At 41.5% G+C, this 25,430-nt stretch overlaps 2 protein-coding genes, 1 long non-coding RNA gene and 9 other non-coding genes across 16 annotated transcripts in view; 10 read left to right on the top strand and 2 right to left on the bottom strand.

Annotated features, from left to right (window-relative positions):
• Positions 1 to 869: 869 nt before the first annotated feature.
• Positions 870 to 17,065, bottom strand: Zbtb37 (zinc finger and BTB domain containing 37). 2 transcript variants are annotated; one of them, XM_041662583.1, is made up of 5 exons: positions 17,053 to 17,065; positions 16,352 to 16,547; positions 14,108 to 15,067; positions 11,785 to 11,884; positions 870 to 2,274 (listed from the first exon to the last, which is right to left on the bottom strand). In XM_041662583.1, the coding sequence occupies exons 3-5, from the start codon at positions 15,034 to 15,036 to the stop codon at positions 1,789 to 1,791; spliced, it is 1,515 nt and encodes a 504-aa protein (XP_041518517.1). In that variant the 5' UTR covers positions 15,037 to 15,067; positions 16,352 to 16,547; positions 17,053 to 17,065; the 3' UTR covers positions 870 to 1,788. The 2 variants fall into 2 exon arrangements, with proteins under 2 accessions (XP_041518517.1, XP_041518518.1); XM_041662584.1 differs by lacking the exon at positions 17,053 to 17,065 and having other exon boundaries at positions 14,108 to 15,064; positions 16,352 to 16,386.
• Positions 17,066 to 17,410: 345 nt separating this feature from the next.
• On the top strand, positions 17,411 to 21,694 carry LOC121455058. 2 transcript variants are annotated; one of them, XR_005975420.1, is made up of 12 exons: positions 17,411 to 17,458; positions 18,062 to 18,111; positions 18,297 to 18,325; positions 18,520 to 18,556; positions 19,395 to 19,467; positions 19,665 to 19,693; positions 19,950 to 19,987; positions 20,323 to 20,403; positions 20,590 to 20,642; positions 21,170 to 21,191; positions 21,376 to 21,428; positions 21,602 to 21,694. It is a non-coding gene; the product is annotated as an uncharacterized LOC121455058 (long non-coding RNA). The 2 variants fall into 2 exon arrangements; XR_005975419.1 differs by lacking the exon at positions 19,950 to 19,987 and having other exon boundaries at positions 17,415 to 17,458.
• Positions 17,676 to 17,755, top strand: LOC121455485. Its single transcript, XR_005975508.1, has one exon. It is a non-coding gene; the product is annotated as a small nucleolar RNA SNORD74 (small nucleolar RNA).
• Positions 18,163 to 18,224, top strand: LOC121455499. Its single transcript, XR_005975519.1, has one exon. It is a non-coding gene; the product is annotated as a small nucleolar RNA SNORD75 (small nucleolar RNA).
• LOC121455479 lies at positions 18,369 to 18,450 on the top strand. The gene has a single exon (XR_005975502.1). It is a non-coding gene; the product is annotated as a small nucleolar RNA SNORD24 (small nucleolar RNA).
• LOC121455486 lies at positions 19,531 to 19,589 on the top strand. Its single transcript, XR_005975509.1, has one exon. It is a non-coding gene; the product is annotated as a small nucleolar RNA SNORD44 (small nucleolar RNA).
• Positions 19,809 to 19,875, top strand: LOC121455496. Its single transcript, XR_005975517.1, has one exon. It is a non-coding gene; the product is annotated as a small nucleolar RNA SNORD78 (small nucleolar RNA).
• LOC121455483 lies at positions 20,444 to 20,524 on the top strand. Its single transcript, XR_005975506.1, has one exon. It is a non-coding gene; the product is annotated as a small nucleolar RNA SNORD79 (small nucleolar RNA).
• Positions 20,759 to 20,840, top strand: LOC121455487. The gene has a single exon (XR_005975510.1). It is a non-coding gene; the product is annotated as a small nucleolar RNA snR60/Z15/Z230/Z193/J17 (small nucleolar RNA).
• Positions 21,231 to 21,308, top strand: LOC121455484. The gene has a single exon (XR_005975507.1). It is a non-coding gene; the product is annotated as a small nucleolar RNA SNORD47 (small nucleolar RNA).
• On the top strand, positions 21,463 to 21,539 carry LOC121455482. The gene has a single exon (XR_005975505.1). It is a non-coding gene; the product is annotated as a small nucleolar RNA SNORD81 (small nucleolar RNA).
• Positions 21,695 to 23,667: 1,973 nt separating the features above from the next.
• Dars2 (aspartyl-tRNA synthetase 2, mitochondrial) overlaps positions 23,668 to 25,430 on the bottom strand; it is a 28,708-nt gene continuing 26,945 nt past the window's right edge. For all 3 annotated transcript variants that reach the window (XM_041662580.1, XM_041662581.1, XM_041662582.1), the window contains one exon: positions 23,668 to 24,074. In XM_041662580.1, the coding sequence (XP_041518514.1) occupies positions 23,860 to 24,074 (215 nt within the window). In that variant the 3' untranslated portion in view covers positions 23,668 to 23,859. The remainder of the gene's footprint in view (positions 24,075 to 25,430) is intronic.

Below are 25,430 nucleotides of genomic sequence, written 5' to 3'. Positions count from 1 at the left end.
TCAGATTGCTTAAAGCTACCCTTTGCATTCCAGTTTACCACCAAAAATGCATTTTCTCCACTTTTCCATACCCAAGGTGCTCACAAGGAGCACAAACTTCACATTGTCATAAATGGCTCACTAGTGCAGGCAGGACCAACCCCTCTCCCAAATCTCTTAGAATCATACATATCCCTGTACCAAAACAATTACTCAAACCATTACACCTTTAAATATTCTTTAAAAACCACTCAGGAGAAACTAGAGACTTCTACTTGCATTGTAGACTTCTGGCATCTTTTTGCCTGTACTGTCTAACATTCCTACTCCTTTCTCTGCATGCAAGACAGGGCATATAAAGTTCTATGTGTTTGGTAAATTCTTTCAGAGCTGGGTTAAGAATCTCAGAAAAACTCAAAATCACTAAAATAGTCCCTTGAAGTTTTAAAAATCTTAGGAATGATTATGTAACCACACCTGCTAAAAATTGATCCCTTGATCATTTATTGCAACATGATTGTGCAAGATATTGTCTTGTAAGTGAAGTGCCCTGTAGTGTATTATTTTTTTTTAAAAAAAAACTCTTAAGAGTTTCCAGCAATTTGCTAATTGGTTTATGAATTATATATAGACTTGCAAAACCAAGACATAGGTTTAAGTGAGGTTCTTCATTGGACTGAAAATATAAAGTACAAAACACGCAGAAGGGAATGAAGCTGTGGTTGCAATAAGAACAACAGTGTCGAATCTCTCTTCAACTACAGTATTGCGGAAAAAAATGTTTAAAAACTTCATATAAAAGTTATCAAATGTGGAGACCCATGGATTTAAAAAAACAATCCAGGCTCATTTGACTGAAAAGTGACATTTCTGATGTACAATATTGCTGTTATAGGAAACTAGGAGCTGAAGAGGATGGAATTTTGGTAGTCAGCCTAACAGGATAACTCATAACTAGAAACATTTTTGAAACACCCAAGGAGGCATGCAAGTGTTATGGTTTACAAACACCAATCAGAAAGTTGCAGTTCAGCTCTGCAATGTATAGTACTTGCAAACATAAGAACACTTTCTTTCCTGCTCCTCCTCATGCTCCCAGATGTGTAAGTGCCCACTGAAAACGCTTGGCTTCTCACTTTACTTCTACCTACCTAACGTGCTTCAGGTGATGATGCTTGCTAGTAGGTAGCCAAAACAAGACAAAGTACTAGATGCCTCCCCAGGGCAAAGACAGTCTAACCTTTTAGAACAACAAGAATCACCAGTATTCACTTTTTTTTCTTAAAATACGGAAATGCATGCTCTGGCAGGGAAGAGGAAGGAAAGATTCCTCTTTCTCACCGGTGTGACTACCTTTCCCACTTCTGATAGGCTGCTTCCGTCGGCCAAAGCTCCTGTTGTTGTTGGTTTTTTTTTTTTTTTGATTGTTTGTTTTTTAGATCTAGTATTTCACCCATCAAGATGATATGAACCTAAGTACAGTGTTCAATCATGACTGGTAGATAAATGACCATTCACTGATCAGTTTTGTTAAAAACATTTTTTTCTTATAAAGTTAACAAACCAAGGCTGTTGATCCCTGAATTAGAAGCTGATTTGCTTGATTATTTTCCAAAGTGTGAGTGAGGTGGGAAAGAGGAGAAGAGCCTTTCGTGCTTTCTGTATGATCCTCTAATTTGGCAACACCATGGGAACGTCTTCTAGTCAAGCGATGTGGCATTTTGTGAATCTAAGTACCAGCCCATGATTTTGATATAGGCTGCTTACCGCCCAGAGGGGAAGAGGGTCTGCCCCTTCCCCCTCAATGTTTCAATCTGGCCCAGTAGTAGACACTGAGCCCTGGGCAGATTCCCCAGGAGCAACCATTTCTTCTTGAGAAGGTGACCCTTCCTCAGCTTGCCGGGATGTTACAGTCGTTTCAGGAGAAATGCTATGAGGCCCTTCCAGGGGTATACAGCCAGGGTGGTTTTTTCGAAAGTGTTGATTCAAGATGGCCTGGAAGGGGAAACTTTTGCCACAAACATGACAGTGAAAGGGCTTGTTGCCTGTGTGCTTGCGGATGTGATATTCCAGCTGATCTTTCCGGGTATACTTTTTTCCACACATGCGGCAGACAAAGGGTGTTATTCCCATATGCAGGCGCATGTGGCGGTCCAGACTTCCCTTTTGGTTGAAAGATTTGGCACAGTAGATGCAGGTGAGGCGGGGATTATACCGGAACCACCGCTCAGATACCTCTTGTTCTCGGAGATACTCCACATAGCCGCTAACTCCCATCATTGCTGACTCTTCTACCTGTGACAGAAGAAAATAAGTAAATATTACATAACATTAAGCATATATGTTAAAAGCAACCCAATCTACCTATTCCTGTTACTAAGATATATACGTTTGTGTGTCTGTGTGGTGTAAGGACTAGAACGTAGGACCTTGTGCAAGCTAGGCAAATGTTTGTTACATTCCTAGCCCATACACACTTATTTGTAATGGAGAGCCAAGAGGGAAACTCATTACCAAAAAAGTAAATATATTAACATAATAATTTAAGAAGAATTCTGAGAGTATTCTTTTATTACTGTAAAAAGAACAGAGGGGCTGGAGAGATGGCTCAGTAGTTGGGAGCACTGACTGTTTTTCCAGAGGACCAGGGTTCAATTCCCAGCACCCAATAACACCCAAATAGCAGCTAACAACTGCTGTAACTCCAAGATCTGACAGACATACACCAATGCAGGCAAAACACCAATGCAAATAAAGTGAAAATAAATAAATTTTAAAGAAAAAAAACAATAAAAAACAAGCAACACAAAGTTCTGGCTGATGAATTGGATGCTTATTAAGCCTCTGCTACATTAGAATAAGAAACTCAAGATTATTTTTGGCTACATAGGGAGTTGGAGATCAGCCTGAACTACATGAGACATGTCTCAAAAACTAAAACCAAAAGTCAAACTGAAAACTTCTTCTTTAATACTATTTTACAGTAATAGGAAAATATAAGCCCACAATACCATCCTTTGAGTCTATCCTTACAACTGTATTCTAGACAATCAACCACAGAGTATACAGAACTTTCTGTGATGGAAATGTTCTATAATTTGAACTACTCAATGAAGTAACTACATGGCTATTAGCATTTGTCATGTCTAATGCAACTGAGGAAAAATTTAAATTGCTTTTAACTAATTTAAACAAAAATTCAAATGTGCTTATGTCTAGTATGAAACATACATGAAAGAATGGAGTATATAAAGGCAAATACAATCAAATTTCCTTTATGACACTATCATTACTATGTTAACCAGCAGTTACCTACCTTTATAAAAAATATATGCAATAATGTAATACATCAGCACATCATTATCATGCTATAAACTAAAATCATTTCTTAACATTTTTTATTTTATGTATTGGTGTTTTGCCTGCATGTATGTCTATGCACCATGTGTGAATGTGCTCTGGAGACCAGAAGTGGGTGTCAGGTCCCCTAGAACTGGAGTCACAGTTGTTGAGTACCTTGTGGATGCTAGAAATTGAATCTGGGTCCTCTGGAAGAGCAGTCAGTGCTTTTAACCACTGAGTTACCTCTCGGGCCTCCTAAAAACTAAAAAGCTTTAAGTGATTTCAGGCTAAATTGGCTGAAGACATGGGGTTTTCCCATTTGAAAGCTGGAAGGATAAGAACATATTCTTTGTTTATTTGTTTTGTTTTTTGAGACAGGGTTTCTCTACCTAGTTGTGGAGCCTGCCCTGGAACTTGTTCTGTAGACCAGGCAGGCCTTGAACTCACAGAAATCCTTAATCCCAAGGGCTGGGATTAAAGATGTGCACCACCATCGCCTGGCCAAGAATAAATTCTTTTAAACAAGTAACTTATGAAATTTTAGATTGGGGTCTGGAAAGATGGCTTAGTTGTTAAGAGTGTACATAACTCCTGCAGAGGATCAGAGTTTGGCTCCTAGCACCCACGTCTGTGGCTTACAACTGTCTGTAGCTCCAGATCCAGGGGCATCTGAAGCTTCTGGCTTCTGTAGACATCTGCACATAGCCCCCAACCACAGAAATAAGCATAATTTAAAAAAAAATAATAAAGCAGGGCATGGTGGTGCATGTCTTTAATCCCAAAACTTGAAAGGCAGAGACTGGTAAGCACTCTTTGAGTTTGAGGCCAACCAGGACTACATAGTCAACTCTGTCTAATAAATAAGTAAATAAACCAATAAAAATAAATCTTAAAATATGTTTTAGAGTGATAAACACCTTTAGCTCAAAATTCTATGTTAAATATCACTATTCAGAAATTACTAATTTGGGGGCTGGAGAGATGGCTCAGTGGTTAAGAGCATTGCCTGCTCTTCCAAAGGTCCTGAGTTCAATTCCCAGCAACCACATGGTGGCTCACAACCATTTATAGTGAGACCTGGTACTCTCTTCTGGCCTTCAGGCATACACACAGACAAAATATTGTATACATAATAAATAAATAAATATTTTTAAAAAATTACTAATTTTTCGGGGGGGGGCTGTTGACAACTAAAGTCATTACAGTCAATTTTCTTAAACAAAGTCATGCAGGAAATAATTACAATTTTGAACAGAAGCCAAGGTATTAATACAAAGAAAATATTGTATTAACTAGAGAAAGATTCAACTAGTTAGCAATTCCATAAGCTTTAGTTCCTAAAAGCAATCTTTTGTCTCTTTCTCACATGCTAGCCTGACGAGACTTTTCAGCATTTCTGAAGGAGGCAGCTCCTCAGCAGATCTAGAAATCAGTACATAAAATCAAGGTTGATGTTTTTTTCAGACAGGGTCTCACTATGTAGCCGCCCAGGCTGGTCTTAAACTTTTGGCAATCTTCTTACCTCAACTTCCCGCACGAGGAGAACAGACTATGATCTATAGCATCTAGCTTTTGAGTTGTTTCACAAAGAATTTTTATTAATTTTCCTGGGTCATCAAAACAGAACGCACAGAAAGAATAGGAAGAATCTTACTAATAATCCTAAGTGACCAAGGACAAAACACAGGAAGTTCTCTGGGGTTCAGTTTTTCCATTCATAAAAAGGACATCACATGTTGTTCCAATTTTATAGGATTGAGATTAAAAATTGCTAATAGTACCTTGAGATATATTTTTAAGAACCTTAAAAGGACATAATGGCTCATACTTGTAATCTGTAATTCCAGCACTGAAGTAGACACAGGCAGATTACCAGAAATTCAAGGTCAGTCAGGACTACCTGTGAGACTTGATCGCAAAAACAAAACCTTATTTTTGCAACAGGATCTCAATGTATCGACCGGGATAGCCATAAACATTCCTAGCTCAAGATATCTTCCTGCTTGGTCGCCTGTGTGGATGGTATTATATTATCAAACTCAGGTACTTTGGAAAAATCTGAAAGCATTACATCACATAACAGTTAAGCGTGCCCTGGGTTCAAATCTGAGTTCCATTTATTATCCTTAGTTTTCTTAATCATTTCCTGCAGAGGCTGTGTTGAGCACTGAATGAACTAATACACTTGAGCACTTTAGTTCAATAACAATGATAACTAACACAAATTCAAACAGGAAAGAAATAATTTATATGAATTAGTAGAGAATCAGGAAAAGGTAAGAGGCTAGGAATTTTCCTTGGTGCAGAGTGCTTGCCTCCCACCCAAAAAAAAGGAAAAATAATGCACAGTGTGTGAAATGCTATAATAGTTGTTTAAGAAAAAAAGGATCGCCGGGCGGTGGTGGCGCACACCTTTAATCCCAGCACTCGGGAGGCAGAGGCAGGCGGATCTCTGTGAGTTCGAGGCCAGCCTGGTCTACAAGAGCTAGTTCCAGGACAGGCACCAAAAGCTACGGAGAAACCCTGTCTCGAAAAATCAAAAAAAAAAAAAAAAAAAAAAAAAAAGAGAAAAAAAGGATCAAAAGACATTTAGGAGAACTTGGGAGTGGGGCTTTCAGTGGATTCACAAGAATGAGGAATCTCAGACTAAAGACAGAATCTGATGTAGTTATAGTATGCACTGAGAAGTCTACAAGTCAAAATAGACAGCAAATGCTGCTTAGTGGGACAGCTGAGCTGGAAAGACTGTAACTTACATGGATAATTAGCCAAGTGGTAGTAGTAACTTTCCAGTGGTAGAAAAAAAAGAAAATGTTTTTAAGAAGTAACTTTGGTATCTGTTCCAGATTCACCCTTTACAGTCAGAGTCTAGTCTATCAATGAGTTAGAAATCTTTTATTGCATTTTCATGAACTATGTGCAGAGAAGTCAGAAGACAACTTGGGGGACTCTATTTTCTCCTTCTGTCATGTGGGTGCTGGGGAAGGAATTCAGGCCATCAGGATTGGCAGCAAGGGCTTTTACCAGCTGATCCATCCTGCTGGTCCCAGTTTTTGTTTTGTTTTGGTTTTTTTTTTTTAAGATCAAATGCAGAACCTAATACATGTAAGGTAAAACTTTTGTTTTCTTCTTTTTTTACATATTGGCATTGAGCCTAGGTTTCATGTCTTCAAGACAGGTGTTCTATTCTGCCACTGAGCTACAGCTCCAGTTTTGTTTTGTTTTTTTCCTGAGACATGGTTTCTTTGTGTAGCCCTGGATGTTTTGGAACTTACTCTCTAGACCAGGCTGGCCTCAAACTCAGAGAAATCAGCCTGCCTTTGTTCCTAAGTACTGGGACTAAAGGTGTACACCACCACTGCCTGGTTGCTCCAGTATTTTCTTGTTTTGAATGATTGATAGATAGATTGATTGATTTTTTGAGACAGGGTTTCTCTGTAAGCTCTGGCTGTCCTGGAACTCACTCTGTAGAATAGGTTGTTCTGGAACTCAGAGAGATCTGCCTGTCTCTACCTTCCAACTGCTGGGATTAAACATGTGTGCCACCATTGCCCAGTTGCTCCAGGATTTTCAATACATTAGTTTTCTGTTTTTTTGTTGTTCATAATAATGTAAGTTGGCCAGTTGAGATATCAAGGGCCTTCCTGCTGATTCCCAGTAGCCCACATGATGGAAGAGAACCAACTCCTGCAAGCTGTCCTGATATCCATTCACCACCACCACACACACACACACACACACACACACACACATGCAAATATAAATCTTTGCTTCGCTTTGGTCTTCTGTGGCATAGGGAAATAACTGGTAAGTGGATTTACCATAATACATCTTTTTTTTTTAAATATTTATTTATTTATTATGTATACAATGTTCTGTCTGTGTGTATGCCTGAAGGCCAGAAGAGGGCACCAGACCTCATTACAGATGGTTGTGAGCCACCATGTGGTTGCTGGGAATTGAACTCAGGACCTCTGGAAGAGCAGGCAATGCTCTTAACCACTGAGCCATCTCTCCAGCCCAATACATCTTCTTATATATTAAAATGTATAGATGTATTTTATCCTTTGAATCATTTCTAGATAGTACTTTTTATTTTTTTAAATTACATTTATTAGGGAGAGATGGCTTGGTGTTTAACAGTATTTGCTGTTCTTCCAGAAAACCTGTATTCAGTTCTCAACACCTACAGTATCAGACAGACTCCTTGGGCACTGTCCCCCAGCTATAAAATTTTTTTTAAAAAATCCTAAGATTAGCCGGGTGGTGGTGGTGCACGCCTTTAATCCCAGCACTCGGGAGGCAGAGGCAGGCGGATCTCTGTGAGTTCGAGACCAGCCTGGTCTACAAGAGCTAGTTCCAGGACAGGCTCCAAAGCCACAGAGAAACCCTGTCTTGAAAAACCAAAAAAAAAAAAAAAATCCTAAGATTAAATCTACTTATAGTGAGAAGGGGGAGGGAGGGAGGGAGGGGGAGAGAGGGGGAGAGGGGGAGAGGGGGAGAGAGAGAGAGAGAGAGAGAGAGAGAGAGAATGTATGTGATGTGTATGGAGGTTAGAGGACAGTTTATAGCACCCAGTTTTGTCCTTTCACCATGTGGTCAGGTTGCCAGGCTTGGCCTCACCTGAGGAGTCACTGCATTAGCATTATGTAGTACTATTTACATTCTATTTCTTTATAGACTATCTCTTTTGTTCTAGTCAGGTAAACACCCTTATGTAATCCAATATTATTTCTATCCTAATTACAATTGAAAACTGGTGAAATTTTGCTTGTGTTTTAACAAATATAGCTTGTCTGAAGATCAGAGTGCAGAGCTAGCCACACTAGTTAGCCATAAAGGCCAGGCAATGGTGGCACATACCTTTAATCCCAGCGCTCGGAGACAGAGATGTACAGATCTCTGTGAGTTCAGGCCACCCTGGGCTACATAAAAGACCAAATCAGTCTAAAAGACAAACAGAGCCAAGCGGTGGTGGCTCACACATTTAATCCTAGCACTAAGAAGGTAGAAACAGGAAGTGATATGGCTAGGCGGAGAGAGGAATATAAAGCAGGAGGAGACAAGAGCTCAGGATTCAGTCTGAGACAGGATACCCATTTCGATCTGAGGATTTTGCAGAGTTAAGAACTAGTGGCTGTATCTTTCAGCTTTCATCCCCTAATATCTGACTCCAGGTTTTTATTATTAGGACCAATTAGATTCGTGCTACAAAAAATTACATTTAGGCCATGATGGTGTTGTATTTTTGTTAATTCCAGCATTTGGGAGGCTGAGGCAAAACTCAAAAACATTTAAATCCTGACAGAGTAGTGTATAATTGCAGCCCCAGTTACTTGGAGAAACTAAGGCAGGCAGATTTTTAACCCAGAGTTTAAGAACAGCCTGGGCAACATAATTTCCTATCTCAAAATAGGGAAGGATGGAGCTAGACATATGGCTCAGTAGTTAAAAGCATTTGTTGTTCTTCTAGAGGTCCTGAGTTCTATTCCCAGCATCCACAACCTCTTGAACTCCTGGAGGTGTCTTAGGGTTACTACTGCTGTGATGAAACACTATTGCCAAGGCAGCATATACAATAAAGCATTTAATTGGGGGCTTGCTTACAATTTCAGAGAGGTAGTTCATGATCATAGTCGGGATTATAACAGGCATGGTGCTGTAGTAGGGGCTGAGAGTTCACATCTGATCCAACCCTTACATAGGAGGCAGAGAGAAACCTCAAAGCCTACCCTCAGTAACACCTCTCCTCCAAGGCAACACCTCCTAATCCACAACCGGGAACTAAGCAGTCAATTACAGCGCCTAGGGGGCCATTCTCATTCAAACCACTGCAGGCACCAAGGCCCTCTTCTGGCTTCTGTAAGCACTTGTATTCATGTGTAAAAAATTACACATAGATACAGATAATTAAAAATAAATCTTTTTCTTAATGAAGAGGAAGAAAAGGGAAGCTAGAAGCTGCATTTAAAATCTGCTTAGTTAGAAGAAAAAAAAAACCCCACAGCTGGGGAGATGGTTCAGTCAGTAAAGTACTTACATGTCATGCAAACTTTAGGACTAAATTCAATCCTCAGAACCTATGTAAAAAAGCTGGGTGTGGCGGCACGAGTTTTTAATTCCAGCCCCAGGAATGAAGAGACAAACAGGGATCCCTGGATAGCCAGCCTAGCAGAGCCTTTGAGTCTGAGGCCAGTTAGAGACCCTTTCAAGAAAAATCAAGGTAAAAGGTCTAGGTTTACTTCTAACCTCCGCATATATATGTGTGAATCACTCTCTGCACAACAAGTACCTTCACACACGAATACACATCTGTTTAACTGTACCTGCATTATGTGGACACTAAGTCTTATAAATGCCTGTAAGTACTTGTATTCTTTTTTTTTAAATATTTATTTATTATGTATACAATATTCTGTCTGTGTGTATGCCTGCTGGCCAGAAGAGGGCACCAGACCTCATTACAGATGGTTGTGAGCCACCATGTGGTTGCTGGGAATTGAACTCAGGACCTTTGGAAGAACAGGAAATGCTTTTAACCTCTGAGCCATCTCTCCAGCCCTCAGTACTTGTATTCTTTTAGGACATTTGTATGATTAGTCTATAAGGCTGATAATATCTGCCCTAATCACTGCAACTATCTGCATAACTAGTTACATTTGCATGCTATTATACAAGATTTGAGAGATGGGGAGAAAAAGCATTCTTATTACTTTCCCACTTAGCTCTTAACATTTTCTCTACCACTCAAATCAAAACTAAAAAATAATGCAGTATATTGGCATACATCTGAAATCCAAGTCCAGAGAGGCAAAGTCAGAAGGATCGTGTTTGAGGTCAGCCTGGGTTAAGGAAACCCTGCCTCAAAACATCACTACCACCACTAATAACAACAACAACAAAAAACCCCAAAACTAAAAAATTTAGTGTGTAACAATATCTTACTGCCAGTACTATACCAATATACACAAAAAATATATCCAGTGGCTTAGATAACAAGACATTGTAATGGAGGTTAAATAAGCTATCTTTTTTTTTTTTAAGGTAGGGTCTTACCATCTAGTCCTGGTTGGTTTGGAATTTGCTATGTAGACCAGGTTGGCTTCTAAATGACAGAGATCCATCCACCTGCCTCTGCTCCCCAGTGCTGTCATGTCTGCAAGGTAGGCAACCTTTTTTTTTTTTTTTTTTTTTTTTTTTAAGTTTTTTTGAGACCGAATTTCTCTGTGAATCTTTGAAGCCTGTCCTGGTACTCGCTCTATAGACTAGGCTGCCCTCGAACTCATAGAGGACCTTCCTCTGCCTCCTAAAAGTTAAGCAATCTTTTTTTTTTCCCAAGTCAGGGTTTCTTCGTGTAGCTTTAGAGTCTGTCCTGGAACTCACTTTGTAGCCCAGGCTGGCCTCGAACTCACAGAGATCTGTCTGAAGTTAGGCAATGTTAACCTACTTGTTTTCCTTTTTACGGACTAAAGTTTCTAATTTATTGTGTTCTATGTTGTTACAGCTTTGAAAAAAAATCAATTCTCAGTATTAAAGATCTGTAAAAGACAAACAAAAATGTCAACCGATCACTTCAATAGCTAAGGAGAGTTGGGAAGAATACAGAAAACATCATTTTCATGAGTCTTTGTGTTTTTAAGGATGGGGTTTTACTCTACAGCACTCACTGGCTAGGAACTTATTAAAAGCAGCTTAGGCTGGCCTCAAATTTGCAGCAATTCTGCCTCCTCTATTTCCCAAGTGCTGGGATTAGAGTTGTGCACCACCACATCTAGCCTTTAGAACTCTGTAGTATGATAGAAGATCAGGATGCAAATACATAAAAAGATACATACATACAAAAGAATAAATACATAGAAATGCATAAGCAATTTACTTATATGTACAAAATAAGTATTATATAGACTAACAACTATATACCCATATATATTCCCTACATAGCCTAAATCAAATTATTTTTAATCTAAGTTCTAAATGACTCAAAGGTATAAGGTTAAGGAATTAATTTTACTCTCAGGTATATCTACAATCAGAAAAAATTCCACATTTTTAAAAAAAACTTATTTCTGTGTAGGAGTGCTTTGCCTACACACAGACACACACACACAGAACATAAATGTGCCTGGTGTCTGCAGAGGTCAGAGGAAGAAGGCACTGGAACTGGAGTTAGAGATGGTTGTGTACTGGGAACCAAACTAGTATTTTCAGCAAGAGCGGTAAGTACCTTTAACAGCTGAGCCATTCATAATTCCACCCCCACAGTTATTTTTTTTTCTTTCTACGTCTCAAATCCTAATTCTAGCATGATCACAAGTAAGATTAAGAAAAAACTAATATATATCAAATCCAGTATGCAACAAGGCCACTGTTGTTTGTCCTACACCTTTCTTATTCATTATGTTCTGTTTATTCAGTGACAAGTTCTTCCACCAACACAGCAACCCTAAGTCCAAAACTACATACCTGGGAGCTAAGTTGCTTAGGCTCATCCACTCTCCCAGGAGACTCACTTCTGGCTCTGTATCTTTCTGTCATGGAAACAACACTGCCGGAGGGACTAAATCTGTTGGAAAAGGAGCATAAAGGGGACCAATAGACAAGTAGTGCCAAAGAACTTGAATGCTGTTTCTCCTCTATCTTATAGCTGAGGAATGGGACTAAATCAAACAGAAATATTTTCAAAGTGACAAACAGACCATATGCCGGGTGGTGGTGGCGCACGCCTTTAATCCCAGCACTCGGGAGGCAGAGGCAGGCGGATCTCTGTGAGTTTGAGAACAGCCTGGTCTATAAGAGCTAGTTCCAGGACAGGCTCCAAAACCACAGAAAAACCAAAAAAAAAAAAAAAAAAAAAAAAAAACCAACCAAACAAAAAACAGACCATATGAGAAGGTGAAGATAAGACTAAATACAAGCTTTCTATCCTAGTAAGCACTGTAAAGGGAATAAAAACATGTATGAAACCCAGTCCGTAGTTTTGTTTTGCTTCTATGAGCTATGGTTCTGTTATGAAGCCTTTGGGGGCGGGGGGTCTGGTACTCACTATACAGGCTCCAAAGTTGTCCTGAATTTATAGCAATCCTTCTGGTTCAACACCCCAAGTGCTAGGATTCCAGGCATGTTCCATTATGCCTGACACAATTTCAGTTCTTTTATGTTAACTATTGGGGTTTTGGCTCTTTCTTCTTATGGTAATCTACTCATAGTTCATATAGACTAAAACTTTTTTTTCCATTTAAGAAGGTACTACTTCTGATATAGTTCTAATATAGGACAACAGTTTCTAACACTGGGGATGAATATATATTCTGTATTCAAGAATATTTAGACTATTAAGGTCACATAATGGGAAATACTCAAACCAAGACCATCTATGTGGCTAAGATCTCCTACTAAATGTCTACATTAGTTATAAACCAAAGAAATGAGTTAGTTGGTTTTAATTGTTCCAAAGATCAATTTCAAATTTATTTGTTTGTTTATGAAGCATATACATGCCAGCATATGTGTAGAGGTCAGACAATAACTTATTAGAGTCCGTTCTTTTCTTCTACCATGTGGGCTCCAGGGATTGAACTCAGATGGTCAGGCTCTAAGTGCCTTTACCCATTTCAATCTATTTCAAGAATAAATTAGCTTGTAATCTAGGCCTGGATGCATAAGATCGGAAGAATGCATGAGTTTGAGGCTAGCCTAGGCTACATAGTAAGCAATAGACCATCTTGAGCTATGGAGTGAGACTCTGTCTCAAAGCTGGGTGGTGGTGGTACACAACTTTAATTCCAAAATTCGGGAGGCAGAGGCAGGGGGATTATCTGTGTTCCAGGACAGCCTGGTCTGCACAGTGAGTTCGAGGACAGTCAGGGCTATACACACAAGAAAAAAAAACCTATCTCAAAACCAAAACACAACCAACAATAACAACGAAATCCAAATATGGTAGCTCATGCCAGTAATCCCAGAACTGAGGAGGCTGAGGCAGGAGGACTGCTCTGAATTTCAAAAAACTTGAGCTACAGAAATCTTTTCTCAATAAAAAAGTGAGAGAGAAAAAAAAAGAACATACAAAGTTACCAATCTAAACTAATAACATTTTTCTTTCAGTTGACTAGACCAAAGACAGTGCTTTTTCCATCAAAAGAAAATGTTCTAAAATTTAATACATTAGGAAGAAAACAGTGACGACCATAGGCCATGGCAGCACGGGGGTGGGGTGACGGTGGGGGTAGGACACTCAGGCCTAGGGCAGTAGCGGATCCAAGGGAAACATCACTAGGTGAGGTCACACTTGAAAAAATTCAAAAAGCTTTTACTGTACTATATTACTCTAATCTGAAAAGAACACTCACTGATGGCGCCAGACTCTAATTTGGTAGGTAAGGGCAAATGGAAATAACACACACTGCTACAAGGAAAGTAAAACTCCCCAAAGTTACCTACCTGTGTGGTGCTCTACAGAGAAAGGGCAATGTTACTAGGCACTTTCTGACAATCGGCTCCTTGCCTAGAGTCCAGAAAGCCCTGGCAGTAACTGATCCTAGAGTGGCTGCAGGTGCTATCTGATTCATGGTAGTAGCTGATTTTTACCACAGTTCTCATAACATCATGAGTACTTCAGAACCAGGAGCTTCCTGCTTTGAGAAAATAATGGAAGTCTTCTGACATATTTCCAGTCTCCCAAAGTAAGTTGAATAGGAACATCAGGTAAGAAAAATGCTCTCTGTAACACAGAAGGCTCATTTAATTATGTTTACACAATAGTTTTAAATAAGAAAGCAAAACTTACCTGTCAACTTCACTGCTGGTTGGCCGAGCTACCTTGGTTCCTGAAGACCCTAAAGTGTAACTTTCCTGTCCTATAGAACCATGGCCTGTGGTGTCAATCACCATGGCCGTGACTTCTTCTGCACTACTTCCATCTTCTCCAGAAGGCTGATTCTCGGGCCCAAGCCACTCTTCCAGATTTTCAGTTTTGATGTGCACTGCTCCAAGAACCCTAACTTCATCACCGCTCCGCGCCCCTTGGTCTGCTATTCCTGTTTCCACATACCACTGCCCTGCTCTGTTGATTCGAAGAATGGGCTCCCGGCTCTCTACATCAGAACTCTGCTCAATTATCTGAGGACTGGTGGACTCCTCAGGGGGACTGAGCTCTCTGATATCCAGCACAGCACTGACCTGTCCTCTCCAGTTTCCCTTTGCAGCATTATGTCGTGGGCTAAGTGAGCGGTTTAGAGGTGGTGTAACCCTGTGAGACTCTGGAGGTCTCTCTGAGTGCTTTGTCCTTGTTTGACTTAATTCTGCTTCCACCTCAGCCACATTAATTTTGAAATGAATGCCCTCTAGGATCTGTGTACATTTGTCTATAATATGCTGCATCTGCAGAAAACTAGCAGCTGTTAGGTAGCTGATAATATCTGCTAGTTGCAGGCATATCCGTCCTGTGTAACAGAAAGAAAGGAGCTGTTCAAAAACAGTAGGGTTCTTGATGACAGAAATGGACACAGTACTCATTTCATTCAAGGACATGTGATCCCGGAAATAAGGAGAGCTGGCAGCCAGAACTACTTTGTGAGCCCGAAAAGCTTGTCCTTGCACATTGACCACGATATCACAGAGACGGCCTTGCATTCGCAGCTGGTTGAGATGGCTCAGAACAGAGTTGCTGAAGTCGGGGATCTCCAATTGTATGTTCCCACTTTTCTCCATGGTCATGCCTGGAAGTACAGGCAGACATTCAACCCTGCTGAGAGAGCAAACCATATTCTTAGCACCATCTTTATTCCCTTTGTGCTTTCTAGTTTAAACATCCCTAAAAATGTAAAATCTCCTGGCCAGGAGTGCCAGGTACACATATATAATTTTAACACTGGTGCACTGAGGCAGGAGAATCTTGAGTCTTGGCTACATAAATGAAAACTTGTCTCAGAAGAAAAACTGAAATCGCCATGTATGAAGAGGTGCCTTCCTCACGATGCCTGGACGCAGTAATAGGAATTGCCAGCAGGTGTTTTATTTTGTTAGAAACAAGGTCTCATTCTAAGGCAGCCCTCAAGCTTGTGGTGACTCTCCTGATCCCACCTCCGGTGCTAGCGTTAGCGTGAGCTGCTAAGCCTCGCAAGAGGTGTTTTAGACTTCACAGTAAAACACAATCAAAACAACAACAAAAAGTGATTGCTAGACTGCTAAAAACATAAGCTACAACCAGACTTTATTAATAAGCTATATAACGTCAAGAAAGGAGTTTATCAAGGAGGGCTATCAAACAGAAGAATTTCAGACTGAATACAAAAATTCATTAGTTTTTTTCTAGAGAAAATAAATTTTAAAATACATGTAATTATATGCAGGTTGATTATGATTTACATGTGGCACAGGCTGTTTAAGGGACTAATTTCCTATGTGAATGGTCAGTATTATCACTTTTTTTTTTTTTCAAGACAGGGTTTCTCTATATAGCTAGCCCCTGCTGTCCTGGAACCTGCTCTGCATATGGAACTCAGAGACCTAGTGCCTCCGCCTCCCGAGTGCTGGGACTAAGACACCACAGCTGGCATTTATTTGAGACGGGCTATTCCTGGAAACTCACTATGTAGATAGATCAGGCTGCTCTCTAAATCAGAGATCTGACTGCCTCTGCGGAGATTAAAAGTGTGCCGCCCCCATGCCCGGCTAGGCAAAAACTAGGTAAATCTTTCTTTATCCAACAAACTTGAGGTTGGGAATTTCAAAGTGGTACTATTACTTAAATTCATGAACTTGGTTTTCCACAGCTGGCGAGAATAAAGCCTAAATTTTACACTGACAGCCTGCAACTGCATCAAACGGTCTGTTAGTTGAGGGTAGCTCGGGGATATCACAATGATTTTGGCTCGCTGTGCATCCAATCTGCCTCTAAATTTCTGAGACTGCACAACACACCAGGAAGTGGTCCTAACAGACTCACATTATCACCCCACATTGACAACACAATGAGTAAAACAGGGAAGTGCAAACACCGCTTTCAAGAAGCAACTTTAGCCAATCTGACCTTTTTCCAAAGCGTTATTGTTTGTTTTGAAACTTTTAATCCATTAAGAGCCTCTGTCGATGCCATCACGAATTCAGATGTTTATTTTGGAGCCTACACCAGCGCCTTTTTGTTTGCTCTTTCCAGCAATTCCCCAGTGAGGAAGAAGCCCCTGGAGTAAAGTCTTTCTCTAGCGTCGGCCCTGGAGGGGCGAGAGCTGTAAAAGGGAGAATCGGGAACGCTTGGGGTTGGCCAGTCAGGTACGGGAGCGGCTTCCGTGTGTGTCAAGGGAGCACGGGAAAAGGGAGACCTGGCTAAGCGGGGAGATGGCACAGAACCCGGGAAAAGAGAGCAGAAGGAGCGAGCGGAGGAGCGGGCGCTCAGGTGAGGCGCTGGAGGGGGAAGGGGGCGGCGCCCCGGGACCCGGTGCAGGGCGGCGGAGGCGGCCGCGGTGGGGGTGTGTCTGGGTGTGTCCCCGCCGCGGGGTCCTGAGGGAGGGGCTGGCAGGGGGCGGGCCCGCGAGCTCAGCAGCCCCGAGCCAGGGAGTGTGTGTGTGAGTGTGTGGGGGGGGAGGGAAGGTCGCCGAGTGCCGGGGGTGGGGAGGGTGGGGCGGGGCAGCCGAACGCTCCGGGAGCGGGCTGCAGCCGAGACGCGGCCGAGGAGCGTCCGGTGTAGGCTAACGGGGGTGCGGAGCCCGAGCCCAGTCAAGGAGCAGCACCTACCTCCGGGGGTGGAAATGGGCCGGAATGGGCCGGAACACCGTCCCGGAAGTGAAACCCCCGCCCCCCCCTCCTCCGGAGCGGGCGGCGTGCCGGAAGGAAATCAGTCACCCTCACGCCGCCCCTCCCCCAGCGCTTTCCGGACCGGAGCCCCCTCCCCTCAACCCTGACTCCAAAGGGAGGCAGGGGCCGGGCTGACGTGATCGCGGGGACTCCGCCCACGGGCCTTGTAGGGCGGGGCCAGCGGGAGGACTGGAGGGCGGGAAGGAGGTGGGGCTTGAGGAGGAGTCTGAGGGACTTCTGTGGAAGCACGCTGCGGACGGCCGTGCGTCGTGACGTCACGGAGAGCTTAAATACTGGACTCAGCCGCCATATCGGTCTTTCGGAGCTCGGAGTTAACTTGCTGCAGGTACTGTTTACTGTGTTCATGTGTGATGTCTGCACAGGCCTGTGTATTGCGGTTGGGACCACCGCAAATTGGCGGGATTTGGCGGACAGTAATGCCCTTGTAAGCTTCTAAAGCTGAAGGGAATTTGGCTTTGCGTGCATGTGCGAACCAAAATGGTACTTTGAGCTTTTTTTAATTTGCTCTTTTACGGAAAGTCTCCATAGAAGACTTGGCATCTGTGTTCTCGCTGTGATGAAGGCTATGTTGGTAGGGACAACTGACCTTGTTGATGAATACCAACAACTCTGATGGCGGACCATGCTGAGTCATCTCACGAGGCCTTTTGTAGTGACTTTATTGTGGTTAAGGAACGCACTGCAATGCTATCTTACTGTAAAAATCACAAGGTTAAAGGCTTTAGCGAACAACTGGCTCAAAGTGGGATTTTGTGAGAGACCATTTACAAAGCCGCTAGCGCAGTCTTAGGCAAGGTATACGTTAGAAATTTAAGGAAATACTGAAAGATGTATTCCCACAGTAACACTAGTCTGTGAACTTTAATTCTTTTTCTTGTGTGTAAAATTGGTGTAATTAGACATGTCTAAACTAGCATGTTTTCTTTAGGTATGTTGCCGTGTACCGTATCTCTGGGACCGTTGGCATCATACAGACAGGTAAGAATTAAGTAAAATAAGGGGAATATCTTAAAACACTATCAACCCAAAAGCCCATGATGGTATGAGAGTAGTGGACAGAAGGGATTTCTGAAAAACAATGTTCTGAGGCTTTAATTCGGAGAAAGGGAAGGGAAGGAAAAATGCTGGAAAGAGATCTTAATATTACCATCTTTTTTTCCCAGATCTTTGGCAAAGTGGGATGAACAGTGAGGTAAGTACTGAATTGGGCCCTGGTGAGTCCTTCCAGGGAACAGTGCCACAATGATGACATTATATTTGCTACTCTTGACAGTGGGATGACGATAGCTTTAAACCACCGAGATTGTAACTGAGGCATACAGGGTCATGACTAAGGGGTTTCTGACAGACTGCACAGATTTTTACATTAGTCTGTTTCCCTTCCAGGAACTGAAAGAAGTTGGATTAGCCATGGGTGTGCAGAGTAAGAAAAGCTTTATTTTCTTTATGTCCAATTGAAAGACATTTGTTAGCACAAAGGAAAGGTTGGCAAATACAGGGAGCTTAACTGTAGCTTGGACTGACTTTGAACTAGCTCCTAATTCACAGATCTGCCTGCCTCTTAGTGTTGGTTAAAGGTCTAGACCTCAGCAAGCTCAATCCTCAATTATAATTGTTCAGTTAAACATTCTCATTAGCTAATGCTTCCGAAAGACTGCCGCCACCAACAGGGTTGCTTTCACCTTATTAGGTGCTGTGAAGTCAATCTTTACTGCTCGCTAGCTGCCCTGGGTGTGGGATGAAGACAATCCTGGAACTAGATCTATAGACCAGGATGGCCTTGAATTTAGCTCCCTGTCTACACCTGAGTGCTGGGATTAAAGGCCTGTGCCACTCCCACCTGAGTAGAAACTGGGAGGTTCCCCCCAAGCTAACAGCTGATGCAGATACAATTTTATGGAGTACTTATAGAGATACCTGAAGCCAAGTAGGCCATTGCCGTTGCTTGTCCGAGGAGGTTTGAGTTAGCTCGACATTGCTATTCGTGCAATGTCAGAATGGTGTGGGAAGCTCCATTTGGAGGGCTCTGGGCCTTACAAAGTGCCCAGTCATGTAGTAACTTTAATTAACTGCACAAGGAAGGCAGGATGGTCGTGAGTTCAGGCCAGCCTAGCTTACAAAGTGAATTTCAGTATGAGCAGAGCTGTTAAAACATCCCATCGTGGTGGTGCATAGTTGCAGAATAAATCAAATTTACCATTTTGTGTCAGTTTTCTGGTGATTGTACTGACCTAGATTTCTTTTTGCCTCTTAAATTGTAGGTGCTATAATGGAAAAACAAGATGAAATGCGAGAAGTGTTGGAGATGGCAGATAAATGGGCAAACATGGCCTGGTATGGTTGCATACTTTAAATGTTGCTTGCTATGTGTTAGGTGTCTCCTTTGTGTGAACTCAGCCTGCATGATGACAAGCAAATGCTGACTAACATGAAGGTCTTAATTAGCTCTATCTGATAACGGGCTTAGTTAGCATTTCACACTAGTAATTCTGCTTTTGACCATACTAAAATTGATTTTTTTTTCTTCCTAGGTGATGGAATTACTTGGACAACTTTGAAAGTAAGTATTGGGAAACAGTGACTATACTGATTTAAAGGGGCATGCAAAGATTGTGTAGATCCAGACAGCAACATTTACTGTCTTGTGGATGTTTGCTGTGCTCTAATCAGGGTTTCTGTAATGATGTTGATCAAATGTCTGACCTGAAAAAAAACCTGTAGAGAAATCTTAACACTGAAGAACCCTGGCATAAGCAATTAAGGATAATTAAATAATGCTTAACATATCTATGAGAAGTTTTCCCTTTTAATTCTAGCTACTGGTTGCATGTTTTCATTTGGATGGCTTGCTTGGGTAAGAAGCCAGTTTCTTGACTCTTGTGCTAATGAGGGTTGTGTACAGTATTTAAACAGTAAATTTGAACATGCATGGGTTTTTTAAAATGTATACAATAGTCTGTCTACACATGTATGCCTGCAGGCTAGAAGAGGGCACCAGACCTCATTACAGATGGTTGTGAGCCACCATGTGGTTGCTGGGAATTGAACTCAGTACCTTTGGAAGAGCAGGCAATGCTCTTAACCAATGAGCCATCTCTCCAGCCCCATGCGTGTGTTTCTTCAGTACCATAATGTTGCCTTAATTTTTTCAGCTCCAACTTGGCCTTTTAAAAGAATGTATTTTCTTAGGTATGAATCCTCTGCCTACATACTAGAAGAGTGCATTGGAGAAGCAGTCTTTGCTCTTCTAAGTTCACCTTTTAAATGAAGGTAAGGAATATTTTTTGTAGACTACTTAGAAATACAATACTACTGTTAGTGATGTATAAAGTTAAACAGATGGGAATCTCTCTGAATAAGATTGAAGACTGATTCTTATGCTGAAACAGTACTGAGGAATTTGTTAAGTAAGTGTACGTTGTGAATGTCTTAATAAACGGGGTTGAATTTCTACAGGTGTCTTGCATGGCTCTCCTTGACTGAAGGCTCCAGGAAGCTTTTACATGAAGGTAAGTGTCCATTGCTCATGAAACATACATGACGTGAGTTTTTTAAAAAGAACTGTTCTTTGCTCATGAAACATACATGACGTGAGTTTTTTAAAAAGAACTGTTCTAAATGAAAGCCGATACTGTGATGATAACATAGTTCAGCAGACATAACCTGATGAACAATCCTATGTCTTTCGCTCCTATCTGATGTATCTGGCTGTAATGTTTGAAGGAATATTTTTGTGAAATTTGCAATATTTTAGCACACAGTAGAAGTGTGGTTTGTGGTTTTAAGGCTGAAGGACAATGACAAGCACATGGAACCTTGGTGTGGGCTTTGGTCTCAATCCCAGATCTCATAAAGGTTGTCAAGGCTTTTTAATTGCCAGTTTTCTAAGCATGGTGGCAAAATCTCAAACATAAAATGCTGGCAAGAGGATTGAGAGCTAATCTAAACACTGTTCAAACTCAATACCTAAAGAATAGTAAAATGTTCTGAATGGCTCAAGTTTCTGGGCTAAAATTTTTTTCTTGTCTTCAAACAGATCCTTCATTTTGAATTTCAAGGTAAGTCACCTTGGATTTTTACAGATTATAATTGCCTGTAACCAGTGATGTGATGATTCTGCCAAATGATAAAAAGTGATATCAACTTTAAAACCGTTCCATTTTATTTCTGAGGTTACTATAGTAATGTGTAGCCTACAGGTTGTCTAAACCAGAGAAATGAGGTTTTGTTTTTTTTTAATAGGGCTCTTATGGCAGAAGTGGACAGATTGGCAATTTCACCTCACTATTTAAAAGGTGAGAAATGAAGATGTTAACCACGAATCTACTACAGAATATGTGATGATCTCACCACAACTTGAACTCTCTCACTGATTACTTGATGACTGTAAAGGATCTGATATTCTGTCTTAACAATTACCATTTAAATGGAAATATGGAGATGTGCCTAACAGGTACCTCTGTTGCAGGTGACTGGATGGAGACTCAGAAGATTATTCCTCAGGCTGTTTCCCATCATAGTTAACTTCAAAAAGTTAATCAATAAACTGAATGGAATTAAATACAAAGTGTGTGTTTGGTTCTCTAACAGGAACAAGTAGAGAAGATTGTTCAGGCATGGGTTTATGTCTACATGTGTTCCTAAGCCTTTCTCAGGATGAGCTTTTAAAGCAAGCACATGACTCATAGCTTCAGTTTAAAAAAGGGGAAGTTTCCTAAACTATGGGCCTTGATTAGGTCTTTGGTATATTGGCAGGTAGTGGTGCCTGCTTGAGTTAATAGCACTGAAAAGGTCTGGGTTCTGTTGATAGCAACTAGAAAAAGGTGTGAGGGCTGCAGGCAAACTAGTTATTGGAAGCATTTGGGCTGCACAGCTGGGAATGAAACCAGAGGATTGATTGGTTTGAAAAGAGTAGAGGTGAACGTCTGCGCTTAACCCTCCTGGCCTGTGGGTTCTCAGGAGTTGGAAAAAGCAATAAGTGTGGGGGGAGAGGTAGGTAGATCTGCCGAGATGGTGTGTAGGTTGCAGCATATATGGTCTGCTGTCCGACTGGGAACAATATGTGGATGGTTTTGTTACAATCAGCCTGCTAGCTTGCCCTGGCTTGAGATGGAGTCCCTCCTTGAGTTGACTTCATAGAGCAAAGAGGAAGTCCAATCCACCAGAGATGGGGTGGGTAACTCCCCAGTTGCTCCAATAGACTGACCCTGCTTCGGGGATCTCCATGTCCCTTCAGTACTAGGATTAATGATTTGCCCCATCCATCACACTTGCCTCACCAAAGCTGAACTACATCACTGATTAGCAATATTCCAGGCCAACTCCATATTTTTAGATTCTCATGTGTTAGGTTTGCATGTGGATGGAGGACCAGTCATTTTTTCACCATGTAATTTTAAATGGGCAAAAGTTAGTTCTCCAGATTTGAAGGCAACCACCCTTATCCAGGGTGCCATCTTGCTTGACAGATCTCTTTGGAAATGGACTCATTGTATTGCCTTAGCCTTGGATTCCCAGTGTAGATCAGGCTGTGTTCTGTAAGAAATGGTCCTCCATTTCTTACAGAACACAGAATGTGACCTTTCCTACAGGGAAGTGTTGCATCCCAGTATTGTTTTAGCCTGTTAAATTTATAGGAACAGGGCTGGAGAGATGGCTCAGTGGTTAAGAGCATTGCCTGCTCTTCCAAAGGTTCTGAGTTCAATTCCCAGCAACCACATGGTGGCTCACAACCATCTTTAATGTCTGGTGCCCTCTTCTGGCCTACAGACAAACACACAGAATATTGTATACATAATAAAGAAATAAATATTTAAAAAAAATTATAGGAACAAAAAGATGGACTAGTTGCCAAATAGGTGCTCATTTTCTTTAGTCCTTCCATCTCAACATCTTGAGCACTGTATAACAGGATGATGCTGGTGATTGAACTAAAAGTTGGGTTCTATACAAGTGCTTTACCACTGAGCTGCTCTGGTGGTTTGAATAAGTGGCCCCAATAAGCTGAATGCTTAGCAGGGAGAATCATTTTTTAAAAAAGTAATAAGGGTTAAGGGGTGTGGCCTTGTGCATTTCCAGCCCTGCTTTACAGTATTCCAAGTCATTTCTCAACTGATTCTGGCAACATGGATTCTGTAAAATAGCCAGGACAAGTGTCATTAACATAAAAGTGACAAAGGCTAAGAATTTAACTTGCTGAAGGTGTAGTACTGTATAGAATTTTGAGATTTTCCCCCCAATTCTATTGTGCTTACTTCGCAGTATATTATACTGATGTCTAAAAGGTTACCACAAAGCTCAATTTATATGGTTCTAGTGAGGCTAGATGAATTTAAGCCCTCTCACATCATTTGGTAGTCTACAGAGGCAAATACTCTGTATGACTGACCTAAATAACCTATATGGGTTTTGTAAAACACGAAGACTTGCCGGGGTGGTGGTGGCATACAGAACTTGTGAGGCAGGCATGAGTTTGAGGACAGCCTAGACTACAGAGCAAGTTCCTGGACAGATTTCAAAGCTACACAAACTGTCTCAAAAACAAAACAAAAATTCCAATATGTTTTCTGTTTTGTTTTTACAATGCTTCAATTAAAACTTCCACAAAAGTCACAACCACAGAAAGTCCTAATGGTACATGTTACCAAATCACAATTGGGTAGCTTCTGTTTGTTATGAAGCAGTGATGACTGCTTCCACTCCATTCCGGAACTAAGAAGACAAAACTTAAGAGCTCAAGTTTTTGGAAGGTGTGGCTGCTGCATTCTCCTCTTCTGAGTCTGCTGGCCATGTGACTTGGATGTGGTAGGGCTTCAGTTCTTCAGGAGGCACAGAATCTGGAGCACTGCTCATGAGGTCATGTCCTCGATAGGATTTGGGGAAGGCTATGACATCTCTGATGCTTGGGGCTCCAGTGACAAGACACAGCAGTCTGTCTAGCCCTGCGATATAAAATACAAAGTTAACAGACGAGAAATGCACAGAACTTAACTTTTGGAAGGAACCTGGTATTTTCTACTGTCCTTTTTGGAGATGAGGTTTTACTATATAGCCCTGGCTGTCTTGGACTTGCTGGTTGTCCAGGCCGACCCTGAACTCACAGAAATCTGCCTACTCCTGCCTTCAAAGTGCTGGGATTTAAGGCGTGTGCCACCAATGCCTGGCTCAGTGTTCTTTCCTTAAAAGATGTAGAGAGCTTTTTTTTTTTTTTTCTTAACCTGGCTTCATGCATTCTAGACAAGTACTCTACCGCTGAGTTGTGAAAACCTCAGGCCTGTAGAGAACGTGTATTTCATTTTTTGTTTTGTTTTTGAGAAAGGATTTCATTCTTTGTGTGTAGGGGCAAGACAAGGTTTCTTTGTCTAACAATCCTGACCTTCCTGGAACTCACACTCCCTCTGTAGAGCAGGCTGGCCTCGAACTCACACATCTGATACGTGTGTGTGTGTGTGTGTGTGTGTGTGTGTGTGTATGCGCCACCAGGATTTCACGTACTCTAGGCTAGCCTGGAGCTCTCATATTTTTACTATTTTTATTGTGTTATTTGTGCACATGAATGCAGGTGCCCACTGAGGCCAGAGGGGTCCAATCCCCGTTCCCTAACACTGGAATTCTATGGAATTGTGAGCTGTCTGATGTGGGTGTTGGAATTAAAATTCAGGCTGTATCCGGTGCACATAAAAAAGCAGACTGGCAGTATGCACAGACTCAAGCCTGACGGGGGTCCCAGTGGTGAGAGGGAAGTGGACATGAGCTCCCCTCACCCCTAACTAAGAAACTAGCTCTAATCAACTTGAGCTTCCCATCCTTAATCAAGAAACCATCTCCAATCAACTTGTAAAGGAAACTTAGTTATCTCGAATTGAATCCCAGCGGGTCTATTCAATGGCAAGCCCCATGCCCAGCAGTAGATGGTAAACACAAAAGGAACCTAGTGATAATTTTATAGAATTTTTATAGACTTTTTGTCTTATTGCTCTGTTCAGATATTCTTTATCTTTCTGGTCTTTTGTTTGTATGTTATCGTTTCTGATTTTGTGTTTTTATGTTTGTTTGGTTTCTGTGTATGTTTACTGATGTTTCTTTTTGTTTTGTTTGCCTGTTCTCTCTTTGTGTGTGTGTGTGTGGGGGGGGTGTTTTGAGACACTGCCTGGCCTGTTATGTTTCTAAAAAGAGGGAGGAAGGAAGAGGCCAGGTGGTAGTGCTGCAGCCCATCACTCAGGAGGCAGAGGCAGGTGGATCTCTGAGTCCTGAAACTAACCTGCTCTACATGATTTTCAGGGCTACAGAGAGAAACC

Source organism: Microtus oregoni, unplaced genomic scaffold (genome assembly GCF_018167655.1).
Source record: "Microtus oregoni isolate MIOR12 unplaced genomic scaffold, Mior012 000013F_ref0000133, whole genome shotgun sequence".
NCBI lineage: Eukaryota > Metazoa > Chordata > Mammalia > Rodentia > Cricetidae > Microtus > Microtus oregoni.
Note: the sequence above shows the minus strand (reverse complement) of the source record. Positions and strands in the feature narration are given on the sequence as shown.

Excerpts from the sequence above, each read along its gene's own strand:
- Zbtb37 (XM_041662583.1), bottom strand. The coding sequence starts at position 15,036 with ATGACCATGGAGAAAAGTGGGAACATACAATTGGAGATCCCCGACTTC. Across the intron at positions 11,885-14,107 it reads ACCAGCAGTGAAGTTGACAG|ATTTAGTCCCTCCGGCAGTG; the intron begins GTAAGTTTTGCT and ends CTTTTCCAACAG. Across the intron at positions 2,275-11,784 it reads CTAAGCAACTTAGCTCCCAG|GTAGAAGAGTCAGCAATGAT; the intron begins GTATGTAGTTTT and ends CTTCTGTCACAG.